Genomic DNA, 25,164 nt, shown 5'->3' with positions numbered 1-25,164 from the left:
ACCTGCATTGTAACTGTGCAATAGCTGTCATAAGAATGACTAGAATTCCATCCCATGAGTGTTCCATGAAATTCCATCTCAGGAAGGCCAACTCTGATGGCCTTCATCAGAGCTTTTGTAAGCTTTCTTAAGGACTGCCAATTGAAACCAAACGTTTCATTTTAATAGAGGAAAAAATGTTTTTAGTTAAAACACATCTCAAACAAAAATAAGCAATCAGCACATTTCCTGTACATTATTTAACCATTACCCTGAAAGCTAAAACACCAGAGGTTATGGATGGGTTGTAATCTTCATTTTTTTCTATAATACTGTGCAAAAGTCTCGAGTCACCCTTTATTTTATTTATATTTTGCTTCCAAGGGGCCAGAATTTCTTGTAATTTTTAAAGTGGTCTTGAGCCATAGTTCTTCAGTGTCACAACAGGACTGAACGGACTCACGCGCAGGCTCTAAGTTTTGAAAACACAAGAGTCTTTATTACAGCAACACCAGGTGATCTATTTACAAAAGTGAGGGGAAAGCCGGGCTCCGGGGGTCCACACACAAATGGGGAAAGACGCTGAAAGTCCACACACACTCCGTCCACTCCTCACGCTCCTCTTCACACTCCACAGAAAACACCATGGCTTACTCCACTCCTCGCACACTCGATCACTCAGGTAACACAGGGGTTGGTCCAGGGAATGAGGGTCGGCAACGGTCCAGCGACGAGAAACACAGAGCTGCCATCTTATAAAGGAGCTGGAACACTCTCAGGTGATGAGCCACAGGTGCGTGGGCCAAGGGCGGGAGCCCACAGGTGAGCTCCGCCCAGGCAGAGGGAGGAGGGAAAGAGAGAAAGGGAGAGAGCAGGAACAAAAATGAAAATAAAAACATATGTAGCCATACTGAGCCGACCGGGAAGGCACAGGGACCCTGACATTCAGACTTTCTGAAGGTCTTTCAAAGGGCTTCTTTGAACACTGGCTGCTTTATATCATGCAGTACTTGTGCCCAATTATTTTCAGAGGAATGTTTTTTGTTGTTGTTTCTTTGTTTTTTAAGCCAGTTAACACTGACCTTTGAATCAGTCGAGCAATAAAAAAATCACTTAATTCAAGGGATGAACCAGTATTGTGTTTGTTTTAAATTATATCTTTAGGAAGTTTGTTACTTGCAGCCTGTTGCAAAAACACGTTTTGTTCCAATTTCTTCAGCTGAATACACAAAGAAAAAATGATAATGCACTTTGACAGGCGTAAAGTAGTATTTTACAGACACAAAGTAAGTCCCAAAGAAACAGGATGCATTTTCAGCATGATAATGATCCCAAACCCATCACTACAGTAAAGCATACCTGGATAGACAAATACAGAATGAAACACTATCACTCATGCAATGGCCTCTCCAGCAGAGCCATTTATGTTTGCAAGTTTCAGTAAACTCCTGCATGTATTTCCCATATTTCCCTAGCAAAATATAAAGGAATGAGTGATTACTTAAAACGTTTACACAGTATTGTATAACAAAGGTTTTTACAGTCATAAATTAATTGTTTTGACCTCCTTCAGCCTTCTCTCTACTTTCTTGTTACTTTTTTAAGTCATCCTTCCAGTCCTTACCTTTTGTTTGGCTCCCAGTGCACAAGCTGAATTCAATGAAGTTCTCTGTATAGCTGTGACATCATTCTGTCTGATAAAACATTGTCCAGGTGATAATGAAGCATCGTCTGATCAACCACAAAGACGATGTTGGCACCTGTAGCTCAGAAATTTAGCCAGCAGATGGCAGTGCATGACAATGGCTATTTCAGCAGAGGCAGCGTCATCACAGTCAGCTCAATACAGCAGGAAGAACAAATGAATGAGACAAAAAAAAATGAATTGCAAATGCCACGTATAGTATACGGGGATTGAATTCTGAGTATTTCACAGAGATTAAAGGGATTTAGAGAAATGTGCTTGTGTGATAACCTGTTAGGAAAGTAGCATTTTCAAAAGACAAATCAGGATTGTCTAATTCTGCTTCATCCAAAAAGGCAGACATCATGTGGTTCTGAAATGTGTTCATGTAAGATTTCAGGCCAACATGGCAATCTGTTGGTACAAACCAACCAGGAAACATTTCTGAGCCCCCTTACAGAGGTGTACTTATGTAGAATTTTGATGTATCAGCACTTTAACTGAGTATTTATTTTTCTGAAAACTTTTTACTTTTATTTCCTACATTTTTAAACAGATATCTGTACCTTCTGCTTCTTTAACAGGCTTGTTACGTTAGGTTAAACGGTATCATTTATAGCGTTTATACTCGGGGGTTAAAGTAGGCCCTGAAGAGGTCCAGGTGTCCATAAGTTGTGGTCGTGGCACTTCAGATTCAGATGTTTCTATCAGCTCAACAAACATCAGCAAACACACAAACTGTCTGTGTGCATTCTGCCTCACGGTGTGTTGGTAACTAAAGGTCCAGCTGCTGTATTTCACAGGGAGAGAAAAGAGTGCGCGATAACTTCACTCAGAGATGTAGAAACATGTAGGAAGACAGAAAGGAGAGACTTTATATATAAAGATAAGAACTTCTCAGTGACGCTTGATTAATGGCAAATTTAAGGCTTACGTGTGATGTCATAATTTTAATGACATGATGGATTTATATATGATGTGTTTTGATTAATTATGCATTTTCGTTTTGTGAAACGTTCCTGCAAAACAAACAAAGCTACACTAATGTTGTGTTACTCAAATGGTGCACGAAAATACTGTTTAGTAGTTATGTGCAAGATAAACAGGTTAGTTTGCAGTACTGATGTGAACTCACAGTGAAGCACTGTGTTGGACTGGTGCACAGTGGGTGGCTGAGGTGCTGATAGTCAGATTTAGGTTACGGCAAGTGTAGCAGAGATTAATTTGTATATAATCTGATGATGCTTAGATGAATTCGCTGAATTCTTACTTTATACCGTGTGGTGTAAAGGCAGTATAAACAGTATAGTGTCCGGGTAGGGGATGGACATCAGCCATGATAGCTTGTGAAACTGCTGACATCTTGCTTAATTCAGTTGTGTAAATCCACAAAGAACAGCAGGTCAGCTGATCACGCCATGTACACAAAGAAAATCTGCTGGAGCTCACATTAGAAGTTACTGTGAGCTGTAATTCTTTTCCCTATGCTGATCTACTTCAACCGATCTTAGGGTTTTCCAACCTGCTGAAGTAAAGGGTTCAGTAAAGGGAATTTTAACACATAACAGATTCATTAGAATTAGAATTTAAATTTGAATAATTCTTGGTTTTTCATGTAGCAATATTATTTTACTAACATATTAATGTAGCACAAGGCTCAGTTAACTTTGTACAGAAATAGCTCGTATAATTGTCCTTCAAGAAGATACTTTTTACTTTCTTTCTTTGAGTGCATTTCAGAGCCTGTACTTTTTCACTTTTAATGGAATAAAAAAACATCAACGTTTACTGGAGTATTTTTTAACCCAGGTATCTGTACTCCTTAAGCAAAGAAAGTCTGTACTTTTGCCACCTCTGCCCCCTTATAACACTTGTCTCTGGTGGCCAATTCTTTCTCCTTTTCTTCCCCTCAAAGGAAAGTAGAGGTCAGGGTTCACCTTCACAACAATCCCCTGGATGTTATTGAGTACTGACACAACCTTGAACTCTAGCAGAAGGACATAGTAGCTCATCAGCATGCCAACCTGTTAGTTTATTTTGTTAATATTAGTTTATTAGCACTGGAACAAAATGCCTCTCACCTATGTGCCTGTTTTCTAGTTCAAAGCAAAGCATTGCTCATGGGTGCACTGACTTTTGTTTAACCTGTACTGGCTTTATTAGCAAATACTTTGACCCTTCACACACCCAGGCAGACACAGCTGAATGTCATAGTCACTGTTGTGTAAGGCTGCTGACGCATGGAGGAGGATAAAGTTCATTCTAACCTAAAGTGGGACATTCAGTAGTTCAAATGTGTTCCAACCAGGACTAGTAAATGTTTCTTCATGCTGGGCTTTTCTTTAACTCTGAAGTACTTATTTTCTGTAGAGGCAAAGACATTTCAAGCCAAAGGGGAATCAGCTAAGCTTTTCTGTGCACAAGTCATTTACCAATAATAATAACACATTTGTAAGGTGTAATAAAGTTAAACTTTTATTGCAAACCAAACATGGTCACGTAAATCTTAAACAATTTTTACAATTTACAGTACATTTAACATTGTTACATACTGTATACATATTTAAGCATACCTTTAGTCATTTTTTGTTGTTGAATATACATTAAAACTAGTACACAGAACTCCAAATATACAAACAAACTTAAATACCGTCAAACTGCATTACAGCAATATTAAAATGGAATGTTCAGTTAAAGTGTCAGCCCGTCCGCGGGCTGCCGTTAACATTACTGCGTGGCAGGTGGAAGACTGGAGGAATGAGGGGGAACTCGGTCGGCGAGCAGCTCTCCCCAAAACATTGCACAACACATCCCTCTTGTCGACACCTAGCAGCAGCAGTGCGCTCTCTTTCCATCTATCAGCATTGTTGTTTTATGTGCAAAAGAAGACGTGAAACATCATTCGAGTTCTAACATGTCACATGTTAAAGACAGAAGAATTGGATTAACTTAGTGCTACATCTTTCCTCGATAGTGACTTCAACAAAACCAAAAAAAAAATCAGGTGCAGAGCAGATAAAACTCTGATGTTAGTGTCGACACAGTCAAACTCAAATGATGTAAGTTCTGATGGAGAGAAAAAAATATAAAGGCACCTTGTAGAAAAATTAAATTACCCCATCTGTCTCTCTGTAACATTCGGTTTTTAAATAACTCCCTTTTCAAAACACACGGAAAGTACATGAAAAGAAACTAAAGCACCAAAATGAATGTCATCTCCAAGCTACTCATTCGCGCTCAAAAGGTAAGGTCCTCACAGGTGGTAGCAGAAATCTCAAGAGGGAAGGTTCTTTCGCTACAGAGATGAAAATGGAAATCTTCTCTGGGCCTGGTCCGGCCTTCCTCTCTTTGAAAAAGGTGGGAACTTGGACGTGTGCTTGTATCTCGTGGCGTCGGGATCAAGGGGAGCTTTTAAGCTGCCTGTGTGCAAACGACCTCCACTATCAGGAAATAGATGAACAACTGAAGGCTGAAAGGGGACTGCAGGTAGTGAAAGTAAAAGCTTGAGGATCAGAACTCCAACTGGGCATCCTCTTGTGGCAAGCATTAAAGAGTTGCAGAGGATGTGGCAAAGTACACATGTTTAAAGTCTTTGTAGATGCAGAGTTGTCGTGGGGTTAGGTTTCGGAGATGTCCATCATTCTGATGGTAAACATTGAGTGGGGTCACGATGCAAGTCCACGGGCATGCCTCGTTTCATGCCCAATAAGTCTAAACTAGTGTCTATGATAAGTGCCTGTGTTTAAATCCTATAGGTAGGAGTCCATAGATGGGGCATAAGAGAAGCCCACAAAGGCCTCGGCCGCCTCTTTGATGCTGGCTGTGACGAGTGCACTGTCTGGGGAGCAACCGATGGAGCTGGGTACCGGCTCGTCTGTGAACTCCGGATCAAAGTGCCGTAGGTCATTGGGCCCCGTCTGCATGAGAGAGGAAGGAGCAGGGAGACAAGCAGGAATTAGCCAACCTTTAAAATACCTTACCATAGTTGGAAATTTATTAAGTGACGATGTTTCATGCTCTTTAGTTACGTTGTGTAAATACTAAGAGCGGGTACAGTGAAAATTCATAAAGCTGACTTTCTCAGGGCTTAACAGAGTATTAAAAAAGGGGAGCATACCACATTGGGGTTGAAGGGAGGGGTGATCTTCTTTGCATTGAGGTCATCCCAGTTGATGGGGGTGAAGAATATGTGGTTCTTAATTTCAATCTGGAAAAGAAATGACAAAACAATTAAATGATGCTCGTCACCACGTGTGGTGTGTAAACAATCAAATGAGATGGAGACTTACGAAGTCGTCGGAGCAGCCCAGTCTCTTTGTCCGGTCTTTTTGCAGCAGGCCCTCCAGCAGGTGTCTAGCCGAGTTGGAAATGTTGGGTTTCAGCTGCAGTGGCTTGTTCAGGATGTTGTCGTACATCTCTGCTGTGTTGCGGCTGTAGAACGGAGGCTGGTGGCAGAATAAAAGAGGAAATTAGCATAAATGCCTGTAATATTTTCAGTGTTCCAAATAAGACAACAGTAAATATCTAATTTTATTCCAATTTAAAGTAATGTAATATGATTAGAAGTACTCACCAGGCCATACAGCATCTCATAGAGAACAGCTCCTAAACACCACCAGTCTACTGTCCTGTCATACGGCTGCTTGTGCAACACCTCAGGAGCCAAATACTGCAGAGGGAGAAAAAAAACAAAAGATGATAAGAAATGGTAAGTTAAAACGGTCAGCTATTACAGACAACTGTGAGAAAACCTTAACAGCAGAGCCACACTGAACAGCTTCTCCTTACCTCTGGAGTACCGCAGAAAGTTGATGTTGTCCCATTGGGTTCAATGTTCTCTTTGCAGAGTCCAAAATCTGTGAGAATGATGTGTCCTTGGGAGTCCAGCAGGATGTTTTCTGGTTTCAGGTCTCTGTAGACAATGTTTAGTGAGTGCAGGTATCCCAGTGCGCTGGCGATCTCTGCTGCATAGAACCTGGCTCTGGGCTCGAGGAAGCAGCGCTCTCTCTGCAGGTGGTAGAACAACTGGAACATAGAGGGAAACAGAAAAAAGTGTCTTTGAAACAAGTGCAGAGAGCAGTTTTGTTCCTGATAACTAAACTTGATTACACTGTTAGAATTATATATATAAGTAGGGGTAGGAAATTAATGGATGAAAAAAGACAGAGACAGAAAGGAAACCGGATGGGAGGAAATTAAGAGGCAGGATGGCGACAGCTTAAAAAGTTTGACAAGAGAAGACAGATGAATTGAGGACCAAAGGTGGAGTGAGAGACCGGCAGGATGGAGGGAAAAAGAGAGAAAGGAGAAAAAGAGAGTAAATGCATCCTGCTTCCTGATGAGGCCCATATTTAATCAGCACTGTCTTTGCTCGTCCAACAATCACAGGAAATTAGCTCGATTAGAGGCACACCAAGTCTGAATGGCGCTGCTATTTTTGGCCCACAGTTTTTTCTGCTGTCCCAACCCCCCCCTCCTCGATGATTTCCTGAGAGGTGTTTCCTTTAGTTTAAAAGAAAAAAAAAACAGAGAGCAGCAGCTTCTATTCTTCTTCTCATGACAGGATATCCCCTCTGTCTGTCTCTGCTCTGTCTCATCTTTGTTTCTGATCTGGAAAGGCATTACTATTCCTTTAAACTCCTCCTCAGTTTACAGGTCACGTCTGGTGCCTCTGTTCCCTTTCGTTTCTTCCTCTATCTCAAAGTTATCCTCTAATTTATTCGACCTTAATTCCAGCATTAAATAGATCAGACTGTCCATCTTTCTACGTGTCAGCAGTTGAGCTAGTAACTCACTTCTCCGCCATTGATGTAGTCCAAGATGAAGTACAGTTTGTCCGCTGTTTGAAAAGAATAGTGCAGGCCCACCAAGAACGGGTGCTTGACATTCTTCAACAGCACATTCCTCTCTGACATAATGTGTTTTTCCTGATTGAAACAAAGAGAGGTGGTTAGGGGGGATGACATGAACACACCTTGCGTGGTATGCTTGCAATTTGTGTGTACGAGTTCAAATTCAAAAACATGTCTGCAAGCACACATACCTCCTTCTTCTTGAGAATGGCCTTCTTCTGTAAGACTTTCACAGCGTAGAAGTTGTCATCCGTGCGATGGCGTGCAAGCAAAACCTTTCCGAAGCTACCCTTGCCGATAACCTTGAGGAAGTGGAAGTCGCTGGGCTTGGCCGAAGGATTGGATGATGGGCCGAGGTTGATCTGTTGGGATGGACTGGGCTGTGAGGGAAGGACAGAGATGATTAAAAAAAGTTGGAGCCATAGCATGTATGATAAGCATGAAAACAGAGGATATGCCCGTATATTGCACAATTCATTTTACTTACAGGAGGAGAGGGGTTTGTGTTCATGAGCTCAGGATCCTGAGGAGGACTCAAGTTCAGGATGGACTGAACCTCGGAACTGAAAAACAACAACAACCACACCGAGTTCAAACTTAGTTCATCTCCACACAAATGACCAAAGATTTGCACTAATATGAAAAGACTAACATCATTCCACACATCAAATATTTCTTCAGTGCAGTATAACTAGAATGTTTGGTTGGGTTTCCCAATGTTTCAATCTCCACTCTGAGCGCAGAACAATAATATGAGTCAGATGTGAGTTGATACTCACTGCTTGCAGGCGTAGGAGTTTGTGGCTAGCCTCTGAATGAAGTCGTTCAGACCCATCCTCCTTTGTTTCATAAAAGCTGCAAAACAATGGAAAAAATAAGACGGATGGAAAGATTATTTACACTGGACTAAAAAGGAAAAAAGCAACATAGAGATTCCACTAATCATCATCATAAATTAAAATCTTGTTGTTATCCATACCCGTGACTAATGCCACTAGCCCTCTAGACTTCGAGTAAGTCAGCACAGGCTCTTGCGTTTCTGTTATGACCGTCATGATGAGTTAAAAAGCAGCTCCGCGATTCCAGACTGCCAAAAACCAAACTCCATCTAGCCCTGGCACTCGCTTTACATAGGGCTACGAAGAGGGAGGAGCTGTCTCTCTCCACCCCATACGCCACAACACTCCATACCCCCTACTCCACCTCCCGGGTGGGCGTGATCCTTGGTAAACATTTAGCTTTGGTAAGTGAACCAAGAGAAGGCGATCGATCCCGTTTTTCGACAAATCAGCGGTCATTGCGCTCCCAACGCGTCATGGCCGCACATCAGCCGTGCTTGCGTCAAAAACATGGACAAAAGGCAGAAAAAAAGATGTGATTACTACTGTACTCACTGTAAAGTTGGAATGGTATTTGCACATAAGTTTGTGCAATACCATTCCAACTTTAACACCCCCGAGAGTAAGGCGAGAGTCAGGCAGTCTGAACCGACCACGAAATAAACACATTTTCAATCTACACACACAAAAACTGCAAACACAAACCCTATGGGCAAATGAAATCCAGATGTATCCAGTAAACAGCCTAACATATGGTGCCACTTAGTGTTTCAGGCATACAGGATGGACTTTGTCTTACAAATGAGTGCACACTAAAACAGAACTGATCGAGACATTCGTGACTGTTCCACAAGTCCCTGTTTATTTCTGTCATTCCTGCACCGTGTGTATTCGCGCTGAGTGTACAGTAAGGTTCAGTACAAATAATTTGATAGCCTCGTCACGAGGACTATCAAGTTCAATTTTTGGCTGTTCCTCTTTTAAAACCGTCGGGAGTGACGCAGGCTGTCCCGGCACACAAAGGACAAGAGGGAGAGCCTGAGCCGAGGGAGGCCAGATGCCAAGAAAAGCCACTGGTAGTGGAAAAGTACAGAGTGAAACTCCTGTACACAGTCAGTCCAAAGTAAAACAAAGACGAAACAGTGTGTTTTTAACTTACCAGTAAGAAAAAAGCAAAGTATTAGAATATGAGGGTTGAAAAAATGTGTGTAACAATGCAGAAAATGATTAGTTTTCTGCGCTGGCACACTTGAAGAGCAGACGGGCTCAGTTATACACGGTTATGTAAGGCACCTGGTTCAAGTTCTATCTACACCCCTCCGTGGAATGTGCGTAAGATGATATCTCATGTGAAGGCCAAAAGCACTTAATCGAGACGCCGATCACTGTGCGTGAGGAGAACGGAGACAAACGCACTCTAAGTACCAAAGTGGCGCCGCACAATTTTTGAAACACAAGAAAAATGCATTTTTAAAAGATCTCAATTCCGTAGTTAATATCAAAAGAAAAAAAAACTGCACTGCAATAAGATTCCACAGAAAACGGAAGTTTTCTTTTTGTCTACCTGCAGCATCACCGGAGCTCAACAAGTTGCAAGAGAGACTTACCAAGCTCTCACCTGCGCTTTTAAAGAGACTCTCTATCAGCAAGACAATTAAATAGATATGAGCATCATAAATGGCCTGCATTTGTATAGCGCTTTTCTAGTCCATAGGACCCCAAAGCGCTTTACACCCATTCACACACACATTCACAATGTGATGGCAAGCTACATTGTAGCCACAGCTGCCCTGGGGCGCACTGACAGAGGCGAGGCTGCCGGCGAGGCTGCCGGACACAGGCGCCACCGGGCCCTCTGACCACCACCAGTAGGCAAACACGGGGTTAGTATCTTGCCCAAGGATATTTGGCATGCAGCCAGGATGCAGCCTGGGATCGAACCACCGACCTTCTGATTAGTGGCTGACCTGCTCTGCCACCTGAGCTACAGCCACCCCTAAATCCAGGTCATGGGATTATGGGATGAATGGGAGCCCCCCCCACCCCCCACATACACCAAGTATGTGTGCCTGTGTTTTCTTCGCAGGACACACTGACACACACAGACATGCACAAACTGTGTTAGAAGCGCTTGCTTTGCATTAGTTAACTATTAAAATACGCATACCTGCGCCGTAAGTGTATAAAAAAAACCCCACTGCGGATTTGTAGTTTCCTACAAGTGTACGATCCAAATACAACAGCGATTTTTTTTCTTTCTTTCTTTGTAAAACGATTGCCGGTGTTTTCAAAAGTATACTGAGCGTACTTACACGTCAGAGATGTCGTTTTGTCTTTCATGTGGATGCTTCTATATCCCAATCACTACTAGAACAAAGGTTTGGCTCCTCGGCAGGGAGGTAATCGAACTACACCGCATTCCTTTTCTTGAAGACCTTCATCCAGCATTTTTTTTCTTCTTTCTTTAAAAGGGCGGATACGTCCCGCCTCTATTTCCTTCCACTCTCCAAGTTTTGTGTTTCGTTGCATGGTTGCATGACTTTTCTCGAGGGCGGGGGTTTTGCTGCCTTCAAATGCTCCCCTTGAGTTTGCTCGAGTTGTAAGTTAAGCGTTTAAACTTTGAACTTTAATTTAAAAATACCCCGTGATCCTGATGATAAGTGGAAAAGGATGAATGGATGAATAAAAGTGTCCACACAAAAATGCACATGTTTATTTCCACCCTACATTGATATGGATTTAAGGGTAAGGCTAATATTAAGTATGAGCTAATAATCCTCATCATCCATCTGTATTGTATACTTGGGATTGTACTTCCCTGTGACAGCATTACGAAGCTGGGTTATAGTTAAAGGCTAAGTGTAGAAGAAGAATAACATTTCCCCCTTTAAAAAAAAGTTCATTTTCATATCCAGTGTTTTTCCACCAGCCACCCGAGGTTCACACGCTGAGCTCAGAATTAAAAAAGATGCAGAAATTCACAGAGTTGACAAGTTGGCCGTTGCCAGTGTTTGGGCCTTTAATTAACCTGTCTATTGATGAAATGCTTTCTCATTATCCTGAGTACTTTTATCTACCTGATATGTTCTTACGGTAGTGTCTTTCATGAATTTTCCCATATTTCTTTTTCTTTGGGAGTCTTTGGGAGTGAGTGAGATAAGGCATCTCAGTGATAAGAGAAAGGAAGCAGGGGAGGTGAGGATAAAAATGACAAGGCAGTGATCATTTATTGCAGTTCTGCACGAACTCTGACGTAAACTGCGCCTTTTTCAAAAAAAAAGTTGTGCGATGCAGTTTATGTTATTTTTATCTTAATTTTTTGTGGGTATTTATTAACAGTGCCTTGGCACACCTGTGTCAGGAGCAACAGGAGCAATGCCGATTTCTTATCGATTAATGAGCTAAACCTTGGAGCCTGAATATGTCTGCTTTTCATGAAATTATTTAGCCTTCGTCTATTCTGAGAAGCCGTTTTCTCTTTTTTGATCAGCTGCAAGCATCAACATTTATATAGTCGGTTAAAAACAGATTACATAAAAGTTATAAATTCCTTTGCATGTTATGACATGACAACTCTGTACTTGTTGGAGAAACACTTGTTGGCAAGCGCAGCTGTAAGATGTTTCTTGTGGTTGCACACCAGGTTTGCACACGTTACTAGGGGGGATTTTGGACCACTCCTCTTTACAGAAACTCTATAAAACCTTTCAGTTTCAATTGTCATGTTGGAAAATCCACCTTCAGTGTTCTCTCTAAGGGAAGGAGGTTCTCTGCCAAGATTTGATGGTGCATGGACCCTCAGTGCCAAGAAGTCGTCCTGTACCCTTAGCAGAAAAACAGCCCAAAGCATAATGTCTCCACCTCCATGCTTGACTGTGGAGATGTTCTGTGGAGATGTTCTTTGGGACATGCTCAGCATTTCTGACATAGCAGGTCGAGTTGAAGCCAAAGAGCTCCATTTTGGTTTCATCTGACCACACTTTCTTCCTTGCCTCTCTGAATCATTTAGACGTTCAGTGGCAAACTTAAGGGTCTGTACATATGCTTCTATTACATCGTAGCGTGTTACCACTCGTGTCCTTGGTGACTGTTGTCCCATCTGCCTTCAGATCATTAACAAGCTCCTCCCGTGTAGCTTGCAAAGCAGTTTATAACTTTTATGTAATGTGTTTTTTATATCTGGATTTTTAGTTGACGTTCTTTCTCTCTCCATTAAAATGAAACTTCCATAAAAATTAAAGACTGTTCACGTCTTTGTACGTGAGCAAACTCAAATTCAGCAGGGGATCAAATAATTATTTCCCCCAGAGTCTGATTGATATGTTGGCTATTAGGAATCTGCACACTGTAGTTTTGCTCACGGGCACTTATAAAACTACCCTGCCAGTCTTGGTGTTCTGAATCGAACTTTCTAGTCTCACACTCAAAGATGAGAATTGTGCAGAGTCAGGTTGTTTCCATGGGTGACTCTGCAGTTTTTTAAATACAGCCTCAACTTTTTACTGCTGTCTCTTCTTCTCCCTTAAGTCAGGGCAAAATCTATTATTAATCTGCCCACCGCAGCCACCTGATTCACACACTCACACATACACATAACGCTGAGCTGGAGGGCAAAACAAACCTGCAGGGAGTCTGAAAGGACATGCAAGCACCCACAAGCCTGAAGAGAGACCCACAGAGCACACTTTCTAAAAAAGGGAGAAAGGGCACAAGAGTACTTGGAAGCACATCCTAAATTTGCTCCACATGCCCGTCCTCACTGCACCACCAAGAACTGAGTGAAAGATATTTATTACTGAGGCAGTGCAAGGTGCTGTGTGGTAGTGACATCCTTCAACGGGCATTTAATCTACGATTCTGCGTGACACTTCAGCAACACTCCGCGTGGGATTAAAACTGACATCTTTTATCAACATTCGGAAAATTCAGAAATGCCACACAAGTTGAAGCATCTAATATTTCTTCCTTCAAAAAATAGCAAGATGACAGGAAAATGACATACCAAGAGAGAGCTACTGTAGTGCTGAACTTGAAAAATTAGTCTTTAGCAGAATGACTTGCATTTTGTCCTCAGAGGAATGGCTGAAAATATAGCCATTTCTGCACTGAGGGAGAAGATTTAAAAAGATGACGATGAAGACGAAGAAGAAGACGCTGCCTTACCTTCGTCAGGGTGTAAGCATTGATCTTCACTCTGCACTTGTTTGGTCATAGCCAAGAGTCGAATGAAATGAGAGCAAAGTGTTGAGCAAAGATCAGAAGAGAGGAAGAAATTGGAGCGAGGGAGCGGCTGTAACAAAGGTTCTCTCAGTGTTTTTCCTATCTGGCCTGCTTTCGCCTCAGGATTCGCAGGCTGCTCCAAGCTCAGGCCTGAACAAGAGGAGGCTCCCACAATACTCACGCTGTGTGTTTGCTGCCTATGTGTGTGAGACACTAGTATGTTATGTAACCCGTGAGTGGCACTGCCATCAATGCCAAAGAAATAACTGACTCACACAGAGACCCTGTGAGCCATGAAAGGACAGGATGGGGTTGACTTGGTGCAGGATATTAGAGTTGTAGTATACATGGAAACACAATCCTGCTGCCTCATCCCACCCACCTTTAGCATAGCCACACATACACAAAGACCGGCATATGCCCATTTTCATCCTGTTTCCGGCATCTGGCATCCGTTTATTAAATACGCTCATCTCTTTCAGCCTCTCATCCGTCCATGTCCTAATGTCCACTCTTTGTGTGTCGAGGATGGTGAGGGTGCTTGTGAGTAAAGCTGATCTGGTGATGAATGTGAATGAGCCTTGGCGATGAGGAACCAAATGACACTGTTATATAAAGTCCTCGGCTGTTCACAGAGGACAGCTAGGCTTTTATTTTGGACATGGAGGACTGTCAGATGGCCCGCTTGACTATCAATATCGATACCGCATCCTTTGCTTCCCGGTTTGATCTTTGCTTTGATGGACATGTCCACTGGGTCACCTGTGGCATTTGAGGCGTATATGTTTGGCCCTGAAGTTTCCTAATCACTTCCTTGAAGTAAAATGGCAAGTCACTCAATCACCAAAAATTCCCATTTCCTTGAAATGTTTATGTAACTCCAGGAAGACACTCATGATAGTGTCAGAGATGGCATAGCGTTTTACTAGAAAACTGTTACATCACTGTTACATTTTTATTTTTATCTGTGATTAGTAGCTTAGCTGAGAAAAGTGGAGCAAGCTAATCTCGACCTATATATATTTCTATTAAAGGTCTTATTATTAATTTTTAAGGTGTAATACAAATTAATGTGTTCAGACTTTCTTCTCAGTCCTGTGATATCACTTTGGATTTGCAGTGTTATTATGGAATTGTATATTATATTACGAATTATATGCATATATTTGTGTTGTATTTGCAAATATGTGCGTGCTGTGTGTAGGCGTGAGCAGCATGTTTGTGTGTTAAGCGCTGAAAGGCAGGTTGACACAGGTAAATGATGCGTCATACACGCAGGGAAAAAAAGAGTAAATAATAGCTTTAAAACAGACCTTTTGATAATATTGTACATCAGAACAAAAGGAAAATTTGAGAACACGCACCCCCGCATGCACACACTCAAATCCAGGCTTAGCAATTAACATGTTATATAAACCTGCTGCCACAGGGAAAAGCACCATAAGTCAATGTGTACATGCTGATTTATAGCACTAGCATATTTGTGTTTCCAGTAAGGGTTTCTTTTGCAAGTAGTGTTGGTTACATAAGACTGCCCTTATTGAGAGGAGTAAAAAAATAACACAGGCATGGTTTCCTCTGTAAAAATTAGCCAGTCAGATCCCTGCTCCCTATAATTATTATTATTACTGGATCAATCCCTCAGTCTTTGTCTCTCTGCACCGCTTCATGTGTCACATACATCGGTGCATCACTGTAAACGACTCATATGTGACGGTCCTCAACTTCTAAGTACTCCAAAAGCCACTAATTGCTCAATGTGGATCGACAGGATGTAGCAGCATGACAGCGGAGGCCACAGGAACAGCTTGTCACCATCTCCGCTAATTGCTTGGATTTCTATCCATCCGCTGAAAACTCCCATTATTAACAGGCACACTACTGCCAGCCAAAAAACCCCCCCAAAAAACCAGAATACGGTTCTTGTCACATTTCTTACCTGCAGATCTGCAGCACAGTTGCTGCAGTAGTACAGAATGCAAGTTTACTTCAGGACTGTGCTTAAGCTCAAACAGGCACTTAAACTTCAGATTTAAAATGTTTTGCCGACTATGAAATACCTTTCTCTTGTAAAGGAAAATATATTTTTTTAGCTATAAAAGCACTGAATTTTACGAGGTTTTGTACAGGCCTTGATAAGCAACTATCACACCGCTGTTATCGATTGCAAATTTATCATATTAATTGTTAACTGATCATTTGAAAACCCTTTTTTAAACTATGTGAGCATAACTCTAGTTAAGTGTCTGGTTCATCAGCCTCCACACATTTGAGAACACTTTCAAAATGGCTAGTCATTTTTCTAAAACTCCAAAGTTGTTGGTTACTCCAATGCAAAGCAACCTAAAATCTCAATACGGGAGTGTGTACTACTCCCTTCACAGAGCAGCCCAACTGCCTCAAACCACAGCAGAAAGATAAGCTGCATCAATGAGCAATTGGACAAGAAGAAACAGACCTCTAACAGGTCCTCAGATGACAAAAGTCAGATTTGTGTAGGGAGTAGTACACGCCATTGTACTGCACCTTTAATTCTTAGAACAAAAATATTTGTTCTAAATATTTTGGGCACTACAAATGCTTATGAACGAGAACATTTCTGTATAGATAAAGTTTATATGATAAGCTTTTTGCAAATGACGCACTTTGATTGTCGTCTAATCACTGGAAGGTCAGTGGTTCAAATCTTAGCTGCTCCAACAAGTCAAAGTCAAGCAAGGATACAGCCCAAAGAAACAGAGCCTTGAGCTGCCCCTGATGCATTCATCAGTGTGTTTTTGTGAATGTTAGACGAGACATACAAAAAAGTACGTATAGAATTGTTAAAATGAGCTCAACCTTAGCCATTAAAAGCTTATTTCTGCAGTAATAATAAACAACAATATAGTAACAGTCATATAACACTGGTATTTAAATGCAATATGGTTCTTCTTGTGGTTCTTTATAGCACTAAGTGACATTTACGTATTACTTAAAATTTCACTTTCTACACAGTTAATGATAGTACAAGCAAATAATTTAATTGGAAACAGATAGCTCCTAAAGATTCTGTACAATTCCAGTGCAAAGCAGGAAATGCTAAATGTTGCCTTTCATCTGATATTTATTACTTAGAATTAATAAACTGAATTTGCAAAGAGGGAGGAAAGTGGTTCGTGGGAACGCACACACAGAGACACACACGGACATACTCGGTGGAGCCTATGCTTTGGCTATTGTGTTAATTGACAGCCACTGAAAGAAGATAGGCAGTGTGTGCCAAAACATGTCACGCATACAGCCTATGCACTTTGTACTGGAGCTTGATTTGTGGCACAACTGTGAAGCATGATGGAAAATTAAAGTACAGTCACTTACTGTCATTTTGGCCATAAACCAAGGTAGACTTTCACCCAACTGTACACATGTAAGCAACAAGCGCCCGAGAGGTTGTAAACAGAAAAGGTCACTGCATTGTGTGCATAATGATCGGTCCTGAGGATTGCCTCTGTAACTACTGCTTTGCAAGTTTCCACAAAACAAATAAGTAATCTTGGTTTCTGAACAACAGTTATTATCCCAGGAGTTTAGAGGGTGGATCAGAGGGCAAAGTGGTGAGGTAAGGTGAAGTCACAACCTCATTAGGTTTGGACTAAGACGCAACAACAAACAAGTAGAGCAAAATGAAGATTACTTTGGACTTACAGAAAAAAATAAACGTCACTGGCGACAATAAAGAGAAATGAGCTGGGACTGCTGGAGTGGGATGGTGGAAAGAAACAACAGAGGAATACGAGTTTGTGATGTGGAGTCACAGTAGGAAAGCAGAGGGAAAGAAGGAGGAGGCAGGAAATGGAAGAATACAAAACAACAGGCTTAGTTGCTGGTTACTTACTGCTGTCACCAGGGCAACAGTAGCTGTCTGGGTCTGACTCATTGTGGTAGTACAGGTCCATAGCCTGGGGGGAAAATATGGCACCACTTAGAAAAAGCAAGGCAAATACTCAAGAGAAACAAATATAAAAGTAAGATTGTTCTTGTTATTTTAGTTGGTGTTTTAAAATCCATTTTATGGCATACATCTAAATACACTAAAGGAACAGCTATATACTGTAAAATAATATCTATGTACAGTAGAATAACACCCAAGTACAACAAAATAACATCTATCTACAGTGAAATAATCCATATCAAGACAAATTCGATTCATTGCTAGTTGATTAAAAGGTCAAAATCCATTCCTTCCCTTTAGTCGATGCTTTTTTGCTTGATTTGCTAGAATAAAATATAAAGGGGGGAAAATGCAATAAAATAAAGCTAAGCTGTTTTGAAATCATCAGTCTAAGTTGATATTCTTAACTATATAAATGGTGACTATATGAGGTGTGACCTTTTTGACTGCTGGCATTTTAAAGCACGCTGGTTTTCTCCCACACTGATTTAGGCCTTCATTCCAGCTAGCTCCCCTCGACATGTCTTATTAAGGCTGGATTCCCAGTGTGAGACTTCACTGATTCTCTTGGTTTCCTGTTCTAAAAAGTGGTTGGATCGCTTGCTTTAAACGACAGTATAACAGCATCATTGTTCTTCAGTCAGACAGAATGCCAAAATGAAACTCATCTCGTTCAGTTGGGCCAAAGACATTTACAGGATACAAGAGTTGCTGCAGGAAGACTGCAGGGAGAAAAAAGTGCCTCTGAAGCTGATATACTATGCTACATATTGATACATAGAATTTAATTGTTAATGATACTTTGGTGTCTAAATAGCATTTTATTGTTGAGGTAAGATGAGCTAGTCAACTTACAAACTGGAGCTTACATTTGCTTCTAAAAGAGCAATGCACACAGGAAGGGGCTGGGATGACTAGGCAAAAGTAATCACTGTGGATGGGTACACAGTTCTCATACTCTCAAAGGGTACCAATGGGAGTAAAGTATCCACTAACTGACCTACGACTAGGTGTGAAGCAAAATGCAGGGTTTATATAATGGATTATGCATTATATAGCTACGGGGCTTAGTTAATAAATGTCTAATATGCTTTCCAACCTATAATTTATCAATCACATGTATCCTTTGCTTCCATTGAAAGCCACTTTAATTTTTGACTCAAAGCTGAGTTGTATTTACCTCAATATCTGACCATTTCTTCTTCTAAATGATTATTTAACCTGTTCAATTACCCAGGTCTTTCAGTTTCATTGAGTTTTGATGGTCTTTGGTCATCACACCACTTCTAGTCTCTTCCTGTGTGCATGGCTCTTTATAAGTAAGCTTTCATAGAATTTTCTCTATTATTTATTTGGATTTCTGTGAATCTGTTGCTTAAAACAAAAATAGCTAACAACTTGAATGTGGAAATGACTCTTTAATAAATTTGCTTAAAACTCATCTATATTCCAAACATGAAAAATGGGCCCTGACTAGACCAGGCAACAGACTAGAAAGACTAGATTGATAACTATAAAAGGAAAAATGTATTTTTAATGCAAAACCTTTATCTGGGAAGCATAAATAAATGTAATGGAGTCAACATATCCGCATCTGAAGTTGGATGTCTTTTACTTTGTCAAAACATTTCTCTGCATGTGACAGGCAGAAATGACTCACACATACGAGTGTAAACACACAAGTCCCAATAGTAGCTTCTTAAGCTTGTCCCACTTTTTCTTTTTCCACATACAACATAACCGGCAGCATTTGCATCTCAGGGCATTCCCATCAAAGTGCACTGCCTTGTCAGATATTCGTTTTCAATGATGTTGCCGTCTGTCATCAACTTTTCAAAGTGGCTCCTGGTAAACACAATCTTAGCCTACTTTGTTGTTCCACATTGCAGCACGGAAAACTTAGTAGTCTCCCATGAGTGTTTTTTCAAGATCGAAACAAGCCGAGGGATAAGGATGTGTGTGCGTGTGCCTGTGTGTCTGCACAAAAGTTATTCCAATCCCATCAGTTTGTTCACTCATTCAGAGGCAAAGCTTTGAGCAGTCTGCCTGTCACATCAGTCATTTTACCTCTAAGTCTTTATATAGCTGACAGTTGCTGCATCTTTCCATCGTTCCTCTCAGACACGAATACTGTAAACAAATATATGACTCACTGTTCATATCCCCTCATACTGTCAACATCTTTCTCTACAGTCTACAATCGCTTCACCATTCATGCTCCTTTCTCATTTCTCCTTGGATTTACACTTGCATCTGTCTTTCTGCCTTCCCCGTTAACCCCCTCCTGACTAACTTTCCTTTTCTTCAGGTTGTTTATTGATTCACCGAAGGTCTGATGGAGATGTATCCATAGCGATGGTGAATCTGGGGTTTCTGTTCATTAATATTTCATCATATTTTCCAAAAGAAAACCAGTGTGGCTTGTTGAAGCAGAGAGAACAAGGTTGAAGAATTTATTTAATTTTATTTTTTTCTGTGTTGGGATCAAGGGGAGGTAGCGGTCTGTGTAACTTGACAGTGAATCATCGGATGAGGCACATTTAACAGCAAAAAAAGAAAAGAAGCATTTCGACTTTTACCAACAAAGGACTGAGGAACTCTGATCTGGGTTCGTTTTAGCAAAAGAAAGATATAAAAAATAGAGTTACTCACAGAACTTCATTTATACCAACAGAAAAAAAATCTTGTCATCCTTTCTTAAACTTAACAGCTTACCGCTACCATAGCTAGGTAAAACCAGTAAACTGTTAATTATTTATTAAGCTGGCAGATAAGAACTTGAGTTCCCTGAATAATTTTGGGCAGTAGGAATGTGGCATGCCCTATTATCCAAGGGGAGAGAGGCAAATATTAAACCATGTTAACTTGTTATACATTTACCTCAGTAGCAACATTTTGAAGCAGGTGAATGACACTTTCATTACATAAAGACGAAGAATGGTGAAGAGGTAATAAAAACTGGTAAGCACTTATCTGGTAAAGGTCCTTAACGCTGCTACAAAGGTGAACTCTACTCTGAATACAAAAGGGAGGCTCAGCAATGCAACTAGTGTGCCCATCAGCATTTTGCACTACAGAGAGTAGGAGTCAAATGATCCATAATAAAACTGTAGGTGCCGTGGAAAACAGATCTTCATGTAGAGAATTATCTTCTAAAATCATGTCAACCTTCACGGAAAACACACTGCACCACAGAAAAAAGAAAATGAGCTGAAATTAATGTTTGGGGAGGATTTGACAGAGACCTTTAGAAATCCTGCAAAATACCACAAAGACTTCCATTGCCTACTTTATGGGAGCACTGTAGCAGTAACTACTCCTACTGCCTGGTGGTGCATTTATTTAATCAGTCTTTTCACATATAACATATAGATTTGAAATGTTTTATTTCCACATACAGGTATTATAGATATTATATAACAACGGTTTTGGTAATGATTTCTTTGGAGATTTCCTTAATTTTCCTGCTTAATACACCTGGAATTCCCATCACTCTTGGATCCACTGTTTATCTCAACAAGTTAGCATTTGATGCAATAATCTGAGTAGCTGTAGAATAAACTTGCCTGTGTACGCTGGCGTGGCTGCCAGGTGTCCTCTAGGGCGTAGCTGATGTAGGGCCCGCTGCAAATAGAACACTCCAGCATGACGGGGCTGGCCAAGAGGGGTGAGGCGTGAATCCCCCAGGATGAGCAGCCACACAGGTGGAGGTCGGGCTCTGCTTCCTTCTGCTTGCCTGTACCGTCACCATGATGGCGAGCCAGCATTTTCCACTTCCTAACCTGAAAATTTAGAGAAGTCGTGTTCTTTCATTAGCCAATAAAGTTTCAAACAGAATAATATCCAAGACTAATAGAACTTTATTGATACGCTGGTTATAGCAGTAAAAAACCTGGATAGTTTTACAGTATGACACATTTACCGGTCAAGGCAGTTTAACCAATTTACTAGTTAAATTATGCCTCAAATTATGTGTTTAAAAAAATTGTGAGTGACATTTTTAAATTTGATGGATTAAACTGTACTGGGTTTGATCCATTCATGAATCAAATAACTGAGACTCGGATTTGCTTTGCACTGGATAAACTGAGTGAGTCAGGCTCAGTCTTAGCAGTAATCTTCTCTCTTGTGACAGCTGCACAGTGACACATGCTCCAGAGGACAATTTCTCCACAAACATCCTCTTCTCAATCACTACTTAGTGAGTGGCCAGCAACACTGCCAGAACACATATCAGAAACAGAAATAATTTAAGAGCTCTGTCACACACACATATAAAAGTGAGAGGAGGTCTGGGAGAGAAATATATCACACATGTGACAGTGTAAACTAAAGTCAAGGTGCAAATATTTCTTGAGGAAGCCGAAATCACACTGATATATGTGCCAGTGACCTAGAAAAGCTCTTATGTAAGGGAAATGTTGCCCTTGGCATGCAGAGTAGACATGTTCAGTGACTGGAGCCATTTCAAATGAATCTTATCAAGGCCTCTATCGGCGGTCACTGCTCTGCTCACCCAACATTACAGTTGCATAGGAGTGCATGAAGAAATACAGTGTGTGAGTGACATTGCATGTGAGCATATTTGAGGTGAATTTTGCAACTCGGTGTAAAAAAGTTTCCTGTATGTGGATAGTTCAGGTCTTGATTTTAGCTGTTACCCAATGTTAGAAGGAGAGTTCATAATGAGCTGTTTTCTCTGGTCACATACTGTTCCAATGACATTTAGTCATAGTCACTGTCTTAAAGGAACAATTAAGCATTTTATAAAAATGTGTGTTTGCTTCTGGCTGAGGTTTACATAAGAGTGGATGGATACGATTTCCTTATCTGTTTGTTAATTCAGCTAACGCCAGCAGCCAAACAGTCTAGCTTAGCAAAACGAATTTTTTAAAAAAGGTGTGAAATATGTGAAAACAACTTTTTTCGGTAACAAAAGTTAATAAAATCTATGTATCAGAACGTCAGAAAGAGGAAAAATTATGTTTTTTATATTTGTAGAAAAATGTGAGAGAGTCACGTTAGGTGCTGTTTTGCTGTTCTGAACAGTGGCTAGCAAAACAAACAAAAAAAGACTACAAGGAGTAAGTAGCAAGAAAAACAGTTTCTCTTTAAAAAAAAACCCCATCTGTCTCATGTACACCAGGAGGACTAACAGCTTTGTGCTTTACAGTGTGTTGTTAAGCTGTGACACAAATACTTCACTGCCAGTGTCGACTTGTTTCAGGTGACCCAGATAAATGGCTATTGAACTTCACTTCACACTGAACCTCAGTAAAATAGTAAGTATGCACACCCATGAATCAGTGTCTTCTTAAAATGAGGTTAGATTCAGGCAGAGAAATTGTACTGGAAATCTTTTAGAGTGGAGGCAAACTGTATATGATTGAATATCTTAACAAATCAAGCTAATAAGTTAGCATTCCAAGTAATGCCCCATAAATTCATGAATTATTACTGTCAGTCTGTTTATATGCAAATTAAAACCAAAAACCTTCAGGGAAAAATATGAGTTTGTGCCTCTGAGGTTGTTATTTTTGTATTTTGACATAATCAGGCTAGCATTTTCTGTCTTTGTGTTTTTGCTAGGCTAACTACTGTAGCTAAAGACATGAAGTCAATATCAGTCATCTTATATAGTCAGAGAATGTATATATTTCCCCAAATGTGACTATTCTTAGTGATTTACATAAACAGGAACATAGCTCTGTGGTTTTAATAAACTTAAATGTACCATTGTGAAACCAGTTAGAGACTTGTTGATGTATGAAAGGATGTACACATTTAACTTCATATTAGAAAGGAAATGTGATAGACCTGAGTTGTCAGTGACTGAATGTGTGTTTTTGTGCATTTCATCATATTTAATTATGTGCAGTATTACCCTCGGTATGCAAGTCTAAATCGAACGAGTGCTATTCATTCGATTGGACCGTACATGTTTATCATGCATGCTTTTTTATTGAATGGCCTCTATCTGAGCCTCCTTCTGGGGTTATGAAAATTCATGTCCGCAGGGAGTGCATATCACACGCACACATACAAATATATGTATGCCGTTTCCACATTCCCAGTCCTTTCCCTGCTCCTTTGACCTTGTTTTGTGCTGTGACCAATAAGAAAACAGTGGTTACATTATGTAAGCACTCTCCAACAACATCTGTCCTTTCACCTCATCAACTCAGGAAGTAATATTTTCCATGTTTATACCAGGAGACATCAGCTACATAGCTCTGTGAAAACTCAATCTGAGCAATTTTTAAAGCTTCCTGCTTCCTGTCAGCAAGGAGAAAGATGGCTTTGGCCAGTAATAAATTAATATAAAACTGCCTAAAGGTATGCCCTTAAGCCCCATACAGTAGACTTTGCCATGAAACTGTATGATAAAGCTCCAAGTCAAGAGGCTTTTGCACAGCAGATAACAACAGTGTTTTCTGGTGCTGTCAACAGCCAGCCCACGGCTCAGCTCTCTCTCTTGGTAACCCTTTTGTGGCCTTCTCCTGCTTATCCGTTCATGTCCTTCACCAGCTCCCCTCAGTGTGTAAGTCTAAATCGACCTGGCTTAAATTGAACAGCAACGTGAAGACAAAGAAAAATATGTTTGAAAGACAGAACGATAAACCAAGATGGTCTTACATAAAATATCCAATTATAGGTCCCCCAACCTCCCCAAACCGTTCTTAGATGGCAAACAGGTCTTAAAATTAATGAGAGATGGTAGGAAATCTGATCCAAGTAGTGAACAGGCTATGCCTAAACTATGATTCAGACAGTCCACGTGGAATAAAATCACCAAATGTGTGCAATATATCCAACTGGAAATTGAGCCCCAGAGCCAGAGAAAAAAGGAGAGTTCTGGAGACCCGAAATTAAAAACAAGACAGAGAATAATACCACTGTTAAAGAGAGAAGTGGATAAGGAGTAAATTTGGGATTTCAAGATTTGGATATTGACCCTAAGCTGCTTTTGAGCTTTCATCTGGGCTCATTCTAATTTTCAATGGATTTGCTTGAATGCTTTCATCTTGAAAACTCAAGGACTGCGGTGACAAGGTCTCTGAACCCTGTCTTCTTAGCAATACATTAATATTCATGGTCATTTACTATGCCTCAGCCCATGGCCCCTTTTAAAGATAATATAATGCTATCTTTTCCCATTTTTTTGGAAGTTTTTCCCCACATTTCTTTATATATTATCTATTGATAACTATACATTTAAAAAAAATCCTCAGCATTTAAATTAAAATTGATTAAAAAACAAGGTGGCAACATGTCTGGCTGAATTTAAAAATGCTGCTTCGTGGTTCATTGTCCCATGTTGGCTTTTCTGCACCTTATACTTCATTCTGTTCAATAGTTTCATACTTTGTTAAGCAACATTAACTTTTATGTGTTATACTTAAAAAAAAACAAAAAACAGTGAACCCATGTGAGGACATACAGGGTTTTTTTTTTTTAAAAAAACACAGTAAAATAACAACTTCCTGCTCAACTTCCTGACTAAGACTTGTTTTTATATTCATCAGGCCCAACTAATCCCAAATAGCTAGGATAAATTAAAAATGTTTCCCAAATGAGAACTCAGGAGGTTATTTATTTAAAGCTAGAATAAAGATCTGTTGAAGCTAATTTGTTGAAGATAGTTGAAGCTACTTTCTC

The 25,164-nt window shown here is 40.4% G+C and overlaps 1 protein-coding gene across 4 annotated transcripts in view; it reads right to left on the bottom strand.

The window, feature by feature from the left end:
• Window positions 1–4,125: 4,125 nt before the first annotated feature.
• The window catches only part of sgk1 (serum/glucocorticoid regulated kinase 1), a 35,983-nt gene continuing 14,944 nt past the window's right edge, over window positions 4,126–25,164 (bottom strand). Inside the window, exons 4-14 of one of the 4 annotated variants that reach the window (XM_085431675.1) lie at window positions 21,072–21,287; window positions 17,449–17,512; window positions 8,295–8,370; window positions 8,003–8,078; window positions 7,707–7,895; window positions 7,459–7,590; window positions 6,452–6,688; window positions 6,237–6,332; window positions 5,953–6,108; window positions 5,781–5,870; window positions 4,126–5,580 (exon numbers count right to left, since the gene is read on the bottom strand). In XM_085431675.1, the coding sequence (XP_085287801.1) occupies window positions 5,413–5,580; window positions 5,781–5,870; window positions 5,953–6,108; window positions 6,237–6,332; window positions 6,452–6,688; window positions 7,459–7,590; window positions 7,707–7,895; window positions 8,003–8,078; window positions 8,295–8,370; window positions 17,449–17,512; window positions 21,072–21,287 (1,500 nt within the window). In that variant the 3' untranslated portion in view covers window positions 4,126–5,412. Of the gene's footprint in view, window positions 5,581–5,780; window positions 5,871–5,952; window positions 6,109–6,236; window positions 6,333–6,451; window positions 6,689–7,458; window positions 7,591–7,706; window positions 7,896–8,002; window positions 8,079–8,294; window positions 8,371–8,494; window positions 9,862–10,666; window positions 11,200–13,517; window positions 13,624–17,448; window positions 17,513–21,071; window positions 21,288–25,164 lie in introns of those variants that run through there. The other 3 variants (XM_085431677.1, XM_085431678.1, XM_085431676.1) reach the window with 3 other exon arrangements.

The sequence above is a fragment of the Copadichromis virginalis genome, linkage group LG15, assembly GCF_057382275.1.
Source record: "Copadichromis virginalis isolate Kocher_CV1m ecotype Utaka linkage group LG15, C_Virginalis_male_GT1.1, whole genome shotgun sequence".
In the NCBI taxonomy this organism is placed as follows: domain Eukaryota; kingdom Metazoa; phylum Chordata; class Actinopteri; order Cichliformes; family Cichlidae; genus Copadichromis; species Copadichromis virginalis.
This window is presented reverse-complemented; position numbering and strand designations above follow the sequence as displayed.